Consider the following 11,502-nt stretch of genomic DNA (forward strand, 5'->3'; position numbering starts at 1 on the left):
CCACCTTCGTGAATTCGGGCCCTTGTGGTGTCATGTATGTAAAACGGTATAAAGAAAATTCACAAGTTTTCTGGCATAATAAAAGAACACTTGACTTACCTCTTTCAGAAAGTAGGGGAAATAATTTTACCCTTAGTAACAGGAGAATATGCACTTTCGTTAAACAAAATGAAATTCGTGGAATTCTCTTTATAATTTCTTTATATTGTTGTACATATCTGACGTCATGAACTGTAGTAGTCTCTTTTATCCAGTGATGGCTGCTCTGAAACTTTAAACATTCATAACTTTTCCAAAGAATTATCTGATTTTCATCATGCTTTGCTGATGCGTTCTACTAATATATTTGTATTCAATCAATCCACATGTATATTTGGGTTTCGTTCTTCTTAAAAAAAAATAATAATAATAAAAATAATAATAATAATAATAATAATAATAATGATTGCAATAGAGAAGGAGGAATTACTTAGGAGACATTTTAATTTGTAAAAAAAAAATAAAATCATATATTACATGGTCAAATGAGACAAACCCATATCTTGTGCTTGAAATAATATAATCCCAGCAATGGTTTTACCGAGCATGTTCTGCCCTATGGAGAAGAGAAGATTACCTTATTTTCCACATGTATTCACGACAAAAGTACAATATCCACCTTCATGTAAAATCTTGAAACATAAAAAATGAACTTCATAGAAAAAATGATGAATCACTTATGTCAGAGTCTTGTTAAATTGTAAAGTTCAAATAACAAAAACTGACTTTTATGATTATGATTCATCTGTTTGAAGATTTTCCACAACTTTGTGGTAGCAAACAAGTGGAAATGAAATGATATGAAATGAAATGTCAAATCGGTATAATTGCTGTCAAAACACAACATGCGTTTTCCTTTAGACAGTATAAATGATTCGCAAGTTCTTGATTGCTTAGCTCTGCAGCACTGGTAATTACATTGTATTGTGTCTGGGGCTGGTTCAGTGCTGCAGTATGGGGAGATTTATACTCCGGTCTTCAGCACCATAGATTGCTGCAGTCAGTAGGATTGTAAATCAAAATTGTAAATCAAATGCTCCCCAAAGGCTGGCTGTTCCACAACCTGTTGGGGATGGGATGGGGGGATGGAGGGATGGGTAGTGGCAAATGAAGTGGGGAAGGCTGTGCTGATAAGAAAGTACATTGGGACGTACAATAAAATCAGTCTACAACTGATGTACGTAGTTATGAGCTTGTTGCAAAAATGCACAATTCCCAAATGTTTCTTCCGTTCGTTTACAAAGCGATACAACAGTGCTCATGTGCCGGTTGAAAGAGAGTGACGCTGTAATTCAAAGGATGTTGAACAGAATTGACCACTTTACTTTGTCAGACAAGCAAGGTGCAGACGCTATCATCCCATATCCAAAAGTGCAGCTTATGTTTGGTTGTTACTACATTGGGATTGTATGTGACATGTTACACCAAGTAGATTTCATGCACAATCACGAGGTCACTAATTGCAGTGAGGGCAAAAGCAGTCAATATATTAAAATGTAAAGGTTTCATACACACAAAAATCTAGATCTTTTGATAGTTGATAGTATCGGTACGTAATTTAATGTAATAACAGTTACCTCACATTCAACTGGACCCCATGGAAGACCAGCTTAGTATAGCTGAATATTGGCTATCCAGCCATCTTTTCAGATGGAAATGAACAAGCAAACAATACAGGTAGATGCTGGGCATATACTCCAAACCTATACTACCCTACTTTGGCAAAAGGAAGCAAGTGACAAAAGTGACATTTCTCGTAAAAGAGCAAATTGTGTCTGTCATTTACACTGAATGGACTACCATGATGTCTTATCTAACATATCTCCTTGTAGGATGAGTGTTTCTGCATGAAATTTGGCCTGGAAGAAGAGCTCATTATGTGAATTATGAAAACATCAATAACTCAAATTCGGATGGTATGTCACTTGCTTCCTTTTGCCAAAGTAGGGCAGTATACTGTATTACAATATTTTGTCTGCATTTATTCAAACTGTCAGGATACACATGTAATCGCTTAGTAATGTGTCATCACTTACCCCTCTGATGTTGTGAGCCATGGGGTCGTTCGTGTTCCTTAGTGATATCATGTTTGGGAACTTGTATTTATTCTATTATTCAGTTCTTGCAGGCATTCAAATTAAATCAGATGAGAAGATTCAGGTTGTGAGACCATGAGCATTGAATGAGAAAACTGACTAAATGCAGCCTTTATTGAAGCAGCTTTAGCAATACCACCTATGATCTGTAGGACGTGAATGCATTTCATCGTAACAAGTGAGAAATATGTGCCCGTATTATGTTCTACTGAGAGAAAAAAAAAATGGCTTCAACTTAAACAGACAACATTCATTCATATATATAATTTGTATTTAGATTTCCTATCCTAAAAGTTATTCCAATCTGTCATTTCCCATGCTTTCTATCTTTCTTGTTTGTTTTTGTAACAGGATTCGGTAACCAAAGTGGAATTTGACTGGAGTGGCAGTGGTCTCATTAATCCTCTCGATGGTATGTCAGGAAAGTCATAAGCTGGAATGGTGCCAACACTTTTCCTCTTCTTCTTTCACTTGAGGCAGGAGTTAAACCCACTCAAACTGATCTTCCTCTACTTGCTGTTTGATTACACCCACCATTGAGGAAGATAAATATTTTTGTGACAAGTTGTTTTTCACGATAACAGAAAGTTACCCCCGTTTCAACCCGATCCCAATATTTGCCAGTCTGCTGTTGTCGTTTTATCGATGTGTTACTGAGAAACATATTATGAAAAGAGTGAAACTTGTGTGTAGTTTTGTTCACACAGTACTTTACTGATTTAATTCCTGATTGATCACTTTGCAGTCACATGACCATAACCATGTGACCATGTCACAGGTTCTCATGGTATTGTCAGGTGTTCGAGATTGTCAGATCTCTTTCACTATCTGATTTTTTTCCCAAAATTTTTCACCGACTTTTAGCTTTGCTTCAAAAACATTACATCACGTCGGTATGATTGGCATATTGCATCAGATAAACTTTTCATATTATAGAGATATTTCTACGAATTGCAAGAAGCATTTTCTTGTGTGTTTTCGTTAAGTCTACTGTAAAACAATCCATTTCTAAATCCGAAGCAGGCTTGATAGAAGTTTGTTTGGGTCTAATCGCAAAAAAAAAAAAAAAAAGGTCTCCTTTTTTTTTAGCCATCTTTGACAGGTACAGAGCTGATATAAGTAACAGTCTCCATGGAAGTTTGCTCATAATAGATAATCATATTTTCTTTCAATGCTCTCAGGTGTAATACATTTTTTTTTCTTCTTCTTGTCTCTTTTCTAGTCTTTTCATGATTCCATCACATCAACTTATCATTCTTTCTTCCACAATTCACCCCATGTCAACCAGTCGGTGTCATTCAAGAAATGACCCTATTTTTCCTACTTTTTTGTTTGTCTCACAATTTATTTTTTAGCGTTTATTTTGTACTCTCTTTATTTTTCTTTTCATTGCTGTCCCTTCTGTGGCTTGATTATATTAATGGTACATGGTTTTTACCGCAGTAGTGTTTGTGACTTGTAGTTTGTAAGATGAAATTCCCAAATATTGTCATGAGGTATTTTGGGAATGAAAGTTATGAAATATGATGATGTTATTAAAGCAGAGAGTATGGTATCAAATAGCAAGTGATAACTGTTATATATCATGTAGGCATGTTATCTATCTTCAGTACCACTAAGCAATCTTGTCTGTAGAGACATTGCAAAATGAGCAGCTGAAAGAATCAAATGGTATAATCAATGGGATCAATAGCTTCAAGAAGAGAATGAATGTATACTTATGAAATTCAGTCAAATGGCTTTGTGCATCCTCAAGTAAAACAAGGCAAAATGGTAACGAAGTGAAATGTGAAGATTACTAATTGTCTTTCTCACACCCTGCTGATGTAACGTGATCACATATCAAACATTAAAGCATTGTATTGAAGAATTGTTAAGTAGAAAACTGGCTCTCAGATTTGCTACTAGTAAGGCTATGATTACGCCATGTTCCCGGCAACCATGGCAGCCCCGTTTCAGGCCGCCATGGACAAAATGTGATGGACTTGAAACAACGCTGTGAGACGGGATAGGCAAACGTGACAGGCCGTGATTTCCGTGGATGCCGTGTCAGATTTTTAGACTGTTAAAAAATTGGCCACAGCAGTTCTGGTGCTCATGAGGAATTTTGTATGCAGTGCTAAAACAGGGTGAACACAACGAAATGCGGTGTCATGTAATAGGCCGTAACAAAAATTGGAGGCTGTCCATAGTGGGACGAGGCTGAAAAGATTGATAGCCTAGCCTGACCAGACGCTGTGAGAACAGTGTCTGATAGCTAAATGTTCACTGGGGTGAGGACTGGAATGAACAAGACTAGAATTCCAAAGGGAGAAAACAGGAGAATGTCTCATCTACCCCCGGCACACTATGTTTCGGGCAAATGGGGCTGCTGTGGCTGCTGGGAACATGATGTAAATGCAGCGTAATTAAAGGACTTGAGATGGTCACTACATACATACATACCTATAATGAATTTCATTGATAATTCATCTTGCTGAGAATTGAGGTGCAGCATGGAGCAGTAGTGTCATAGTGCATTGATAGCAATACAGGAAGTCATTCACTCCCAGTCATCAGGGTTCACAGATTTGCACTACGCACTGTCACCAAATTATCCACTTGGTGTGAATGGGGTCATTGGTGTGGTACACCTTGGGCTTCTCTAAAATATCAAACTGAGACACCAACCTCTCTTTCCCCTTTGCAATTCTCTTAAGATATTTGCACACCCCTCACTGCTCTACATGTATTGCAGAGACTGTAAAATGACAAAATTGTTTAGGGTCTGAATAATGAGTAATGTAAAAAAAAAAAAAAAGGATACTTTTAATACATTCATACTGAATCGTGACCAGATGCAATGTTTGACATAATAACTAGTATCTGAGCACAATGGAAACTGCCATGGCAACACTGCCAAATCCTTAAAGCTGATTGGTTGTGGCTGTGAGTGAATTGCAGCCAATCACTGTAAATTTCCGTCACAGTGACTTGGAATTGCATCTGGGCATTTTCTGGATGTGTTGTACAACCGAGTTATACTTAGGCGGGATAAATTTGTACAGTTGAATCATCTGAACACTCCATGAATCATGTCTAACAAAAGCTTTTATCTTGTGTTGATGTCACAGTTTATTTTGATAAAGATGAGTTCATGTGTTGCAGGCTGTTCAATGTAGTGGCATAGTCATAGAGGTAAATATGTATTGACAACCGACGTTTCCGGTATTTACAGTCGATCATACGAGCTCAATTATGGTGTGCACGGTATACAATATGTTGAATCATATGAACTAAGTTGTCACTACGTACTTGCAGCAGTATTCTTGTCTAATTTGAACCTATCCCGTTCTAATAACGCGCAACAAATCTTTCTTTTCCGACTGTCTCTTCCACTCACCCCCCACCAACACAACAACAGCCAACAGCTTAAACCTGGACTTTTTCGCCACGGAGCGAAAGAGCTCATCCTCTAGGACTAAAAGCAAACCAGGTAACATCCTTCCCTCCCTCCCCCTTTCTTCGTCATCAGAGGAGATGCTGTGGCTACACCCCCTTGTAGCCCCCTCCCCCCTGCACCCGCACACTCCTCTGCCTCTATGCTTCTTATAATTTGCCCCCCCCCCCCCCACCCCATCTTCATCCTCCTCCTCCTCGTCCTCCTCCTCCTCGTCACGCTAACGGTTGCACCTGTGATAGCTTGTGAGCATGAATCATTCTTCGTCTGCATGCCCTGCTGTCGTTGCACATTAACTGCCTTGACCGTGTCCCCCCTTTGCATGGTGTCTCTACCTGGTAGTTTGAGATTAGAAGACATGTGTCGTCTATAATGATTAGATCATCATTTCCTTTTTAGCTCCTCGTTTTGTTTTTTCTCTCTTTTCGTTCGGCTCGTAATCTGTCTGCCATGGTGTATGATGATTAGTCATTCCATTGAACTTTCCATCAACTGTTGACAGTGAGAAACATGCCCGTGGTTCTGCATCATCCAGAGCGTAGTAGTCTAGAACCGAAATAACTCAAAAGTATAGTAATGTAGTGAATTATGCCCTTAAATATTGTGAAATGGTGTTTAGCATGATATGAATAATATTTCAGGCTGCAAATATGTGGGTGATTCAAGTCACTGACTGGACTCTGGAAAGATTTTAACATCCCTCGCATAAATAGCATAAAATCAGAGATTTTTTTTCTTTTTTTTTGGGGGGGGGTTGTCTGTTTTACCACTGGATATGATGTTCAATCAAGAAAGAGGCAAGCTACAGCAACAGAACTTGTATTTGTGTTCAGAGCAGATGTCCTTCTCTTATTTTTTTTTTTTTTGTATTGCAGATTGTGAAAGAACAATATACATAAATGAAAACCTTGCTACGAGCATGCATGCTTGCTTGCTCATCATATCGAATATGGTATTGCTATATTTATACAGTGCACTCCCATTATAACGAACACGGTTATAACGAAATTCCGGTTATAACGATGTAAAAATTTGGGCCGCAATGTCATCCACTCTATGTATTTCTATTGTTTATTTGTTCGGTTATAACGAAATTCCGATATAATGAAAAAAAACTGCCGGTCCCAAGGACTTCGTTATGATGGGAGTCCACTGTATTGTATTAGCAACGAGAGGACCTGTTTTAATGGTATGTCTGTCAGCCACTTCACTCAAAGCCAAGACACAGAAACACAAGTAAATCACTAAAAATGAATACGCACTTCACTACAGACAAGTGAATGTTAGTCAGGCCGATATAAGACTTCATACTTGAGCAGCCATTAAACTACAGAATCATTTGATCAGACGCAAGAAGTGAGGAGGCAGGCTATAATGAAAGCCTACCCCCCAACTGAAGGAGAGAAATTATATTCGGTGTGCGTCATACCTGTTTTGGTCCTGGGATAAGCTGTGGACAAAGTATGATATAAACCATACCAACATTTGAGTGAAACACATTCATCACTGCCTCATTTAAAAAAGATACTTTTTTTTTCCCCCAAGCAAATCGAGATTGAAGTGATCGAGACAGGAGCATGACAAGGGTTTGGACTGATGCAAATGAGGAGTGGGGTAAACAAGTCTGATTTGATATTCCTGCAGATAACATCATTTGCAGACACACATCAACAGAATTCCATGAGCATCCAAACTGCACACAGTAAAATGTGACTTCAAGACTCCAAGTCTGATGCTTTGCGTCATTTACTGAACAGTTTTGATTCAGGTGGCATCTGAATCCCAATAGTTGAACCGACATATTTCTATTTTCCTATTGCACCTGTAGATGTGTACATGCAGACATTTGTTTTTATTAAAGGTGTATAAGCCTTCATTAAAAAAAAAAAGTAGACAGCATCTTGCCTTGAGACTATTGAGCATACTGATTCTTATCAGATAGAAAGATGATAATATCCTTCTGCTTCTATGAAAAATCTAATACATTAATCATGTGTCAATGTAGGATGTTTGCAGAAAAAAAAAAGAATGCAGTAGTATTGCAGTCCCTTTAAAATAGTGATTTTTCTGTGCTGCCTAGCTCCTTGAACTTTTCTGAACCCTTAACGACTTTCCAGCTTGTCTAAATCAAATACATTTAGACCACAGATAGCAAAGCAACTCATGTGATGTTAATACTCACTATGTGATGTGACTTTAACCATCCTCTTGGCAGAAAAGTAATAAAACAAGGTGAAGAAAAAAATGAAGGAAAACTAGCAGAGAGTAGATTTCGAACTGTTTGCAGAGATCTGTTTGACAACTGTAAGGTCCGTGTAGGCGGGTTGGAGTACAATATTTTTTTGAGATTGGAGGAAATAATTGATGTTTGTCTTCTGAGTGAAAGATCATAATTGTACACGACATAATTTGCACTCCACTTCCTGTTGTCAAACATTCATAGATTAACACATGAAGTAAACAAACAATGGATACTTCTTATTATGGTGTATGTCATTAATAGCAAAGTCATTCTAACTTTGATTCAGTGTTGGATTTTGTGTCCATTTGATCGCTCAGATTTCTGGAAATCTTTCATCCCAGTCTTCTTTTGATGCTTAATTTATTTCTTCCTCTGACTTCTTTATTCTGACTTTTAGAGAAATTAGAATTCTCATGCAAATATTAATTGTGTCTTTATTGAATTGCATTTCTAATGAAAAGTGTTTTCTACAGCACATCTCATCAATATCTAACAAATAATCATGATTATTATAAGCTCCCATTGGCTATTTTGATTTGAATTTGGGTTGGTCCCTTGCAAAGAACATGTAGCACAAATGTTTGTGTCCAGTTACTGTTATATGTTTAGATTCGAATGTGGGTTAGTTCCCTTGTAAAGAACATGCTTTAAGCGCAGCTGCATTTGTAACCCTTTTGATATACCATGATGGCTGTATGTTATAAATGCATCATCATGAAGTTGGTGCAAAAAGTAGGCTTAGTGTCCATCATTTGTGTGCCTGGTTTCTCTATGTGTTTTATAAAATCCCATTATCAGCTAAACCCAATAATTCTTGTCATTTTTATGCCAAAATGTATGTTCTGTTCTATTGTTGTCTATTATATTTCAAGGTTTCACTATCTGATAAAGTGATCTATCCCTAAAGTTCAGTATTATGTATCAAGAAATTTAACCTGTGTTTGGAATGCATACTTTGTTCTCTTGTTGTTGTTGTTGTTGTTCAAGCAATGAACCAATGCCGTTACCAATATGCAGATAGAATGTCAGACATGTTGACAGGGATTGCGCACTGAATAGCAATAGCAAGGCTATCACCACCAGTCTCACATATGTGTAATTAAAGTTGACTGTTTTGACTTTGAATCTATGATTTTTAACCTGCAATGGCACCTAACTGGCAATGTCATTTCTGTGTAACATTTGATTTTCATATGCCACAGGAAATATGAACTACAGAAGTATGTCATGGTGTGTTTATCTTTCAAGTACTCATCTGTTAGAATGTAGATGGAGTAAATTTTGTCATAGCGACAAGTCCAATAATTTTTTTTTTTTTTTTAATGCGTGCATTCAAAGGTTATTCTTTTTTTTTTGGTCATCATTGATGCAGACATGGTAACTAGGAGGAATGGACTATCTTGTATAAGTGTTTGCTTGTTTCAAGCCACATCTCATGAGCGTGAACATGAGCCTACTATTAGTACTGTATACGCCATGTATTTCGCGAGTCTAAATTTTCGCGAATCAAGACTTCCCGATGATTTCGTGAGTTGTTAAATTCACGATCGTGGAGTCCTGCACTGAAAGGACAAATGTGTACGTGTACGTCGCATTCATATCAGGATCAGAGTCAATATTTTCGCATGTTTTTAATTTCACGAATAGTAGCTGACTCGCGAAATTCGCGAAAATAAAAATCTCGCGAAATATTTGGTGTATACAGTATTGTGCATGCTTCTTGGGCTCTTACTTTTAACTGTACATGCACGGACTCACTCTCATTAACATTTTGGCTGGTGCTTGCATGCATTGCAATAGAAGAGCTTCAGTTAAGACAAAAACATATATGTGTGCATGGTTCGATATATCACTCTAATAAAGTTAATGACTTAAGCATAATCAAAGCATGATCAAAATAAGCAGTAAGATGTATTAAGGAATAGATGTATATATATTTTCATCCGAAAACAGAATGCAAAGGTGACCGAGAAGACAGCCCCTTTTATTGTAATGAGGTGCTTGGTATTTGAAGCATGAGGTGTCTATGCTTACTGTGCAAAATAAATGCTATGTAGAGTGGTGCAATGCGACTGACCTATACTACTTTGTGGCTTTGCCGTTTTTCAAGTACTCTCAAAAGGGGTTGTTCAAACAATATCAGTAGCACAAAGTGCATTCCGTCAGAGTCACTAATGATTTGCCCTCTGATTGTCTCCCCACCCCAGTGCAAAAAGTTGACCCGGAGCTCCTCGACCTGGCGGTGAGCTCCCCGCCGGATCTCGCGCCTACTTCTTCCTTGTCCTCCTCCTCGGCACTCTCATCGTCATCGACTACCGCCCCGCGGTCGACGACGACAGCCCTGGACGAGATCCTGAAGCACTCCTCGTCCTCCATGGTCAAGCAGAAGGCCAAGCGGGAGGCTGGCCTGAGCGCAGAGGCCAACGTGGTGCTGGACTCCCTGCCGGACCTGTCCTACATGCTGGCAAAGGTCCTCATGTTTCCCGTGGCATCGCCCACCAGTGCGGAGGAGGGTGTGGGCGGTTCCGCCTGGACTGAACAGACCTCATGACGTGCCCACATGCCCTCTTTGATACAACCTATGGTGGGAAAATAAAAGAGACTAAAAAAAGACTATTGGGAAGGAAAAATGACTCCAAGCTTGTTCTTGAATGCAGGTGTTGATTGCACGGTTGACAGACCAAACTGATGTGTGTTGTTATCGAATATGATTGTTGCTCTCTCTGTTTTATCAGCAAGTCCTTTGATTATGGAATTTATTGTTATGACTTTCCAATGTGTACTGAATGTTGAGTGTATTGAGCATTTATCAAAAGGGAACTGAAATATAACCAGCACAATGCCTAAACTGTGTAAAATTTTTTTTTTATGGCGGGTACTGTGAATCAGTATGTTTTTCCCCTATTTACAGTTATACAAAGACTGGAGTCCAGAACACTCATAAGGCAATCGTAAACATTGGATGCATAAAGATCATCTCTGTGGATGACACTATCACCTTTGAGGACCCCGGGGCTTAATTGAGATTGTATCTCAAGTTGATCTGCTTGTTCATCAAATGTATGGATAATGTTTTCATCAACATATTAATTCATTTTTTTTTTTGTACACTATGTCTTGCTGAACAGAGAAAATAATCCATGAGATATCTATCAATATGGCTTTAATGTTTTGATATATCTCATCAGAGAGCAACATTATGATGTGAATGGTAGATGTCCCAATTACACTTATGAAAGATGTAGCAACCATCAGGAGTGGTCATAACTCAGTGAATGTGGGGATTTTTCCCTGAATAACCTTCTGTTGAAATACGAAACATATCCAAGATTACCAGACTGAGGTCAACAAATAAAGCAGTAAGAACAGTATCATACTTTTGTTTAATCTATAGGTTTTAATCCATTGATGTTGCACATACCCATAGTGATTGGAAATATTTATTATGAAGGTCTTTGTGTAATATACGGATGATAGTGCATGTCAATCCTTGTAAATAGTATGGATATCTCTTGACAGATACCATAGATACCACCATGTATTGTCCTCTGACTTTTCACTGACCTGTTGTTTCTTTGTTTAAGCACATCATGGCTTCATTTCTTTGTGATGAATAACATCACGTTCTGCTTATAGAAAATTATTGGTCATTTGTAATGCATTTGTGTATTCCTAGGTTTCACTGC

General features: G+C 38.1%; 1 protein-coding gene across 1 annotated transcript in view; it reads left to right on the forward strand.

Annotated features, from left to right (window-relative positions):
- Positions 1-11,273, forward strand: part of LOC140231421 (uncharacterized) — a 44,498-nt gene extending 33,225 nt beyond the window's left edge. Inside the window, exons 6-8 of the mRNA XM_072311583.1 lie at positions 2,487-2,547; positions 5,539-5,610; positions 10,024-11,273. Coding sequence (XP_072167684.1) covers positions 2,487-2,547; positions 5,539-5,610; positions 10,024-10,367 — 477 coding nt within the window. The 3' untranslated portion in view covers positions 10,368-11,273. The remainder of the gene's footprint in view (positions 1-2,486; positions 2,548-5,538; positions 5,611-10,023) is intronic.
- The last annotated feature ends 229 nt before the right edge of the window (positions 11,274-11,502 follow it).

The sequence above is a fragment of the Diadema setosum genome, chromosome 1 (genome assembly GCF_964275005.1).
Source record: "Diadema setosum chromosome 1, eeDiaSeto1, whole genome shotgun sequence".
Taxonomy (NCBI): domain Eukaryota; kingdom Metazoa; phylum Echinodermata; class Echinoidea; order Diadematoida; family Diadematidae; genus Diadema; species Diadema setosum.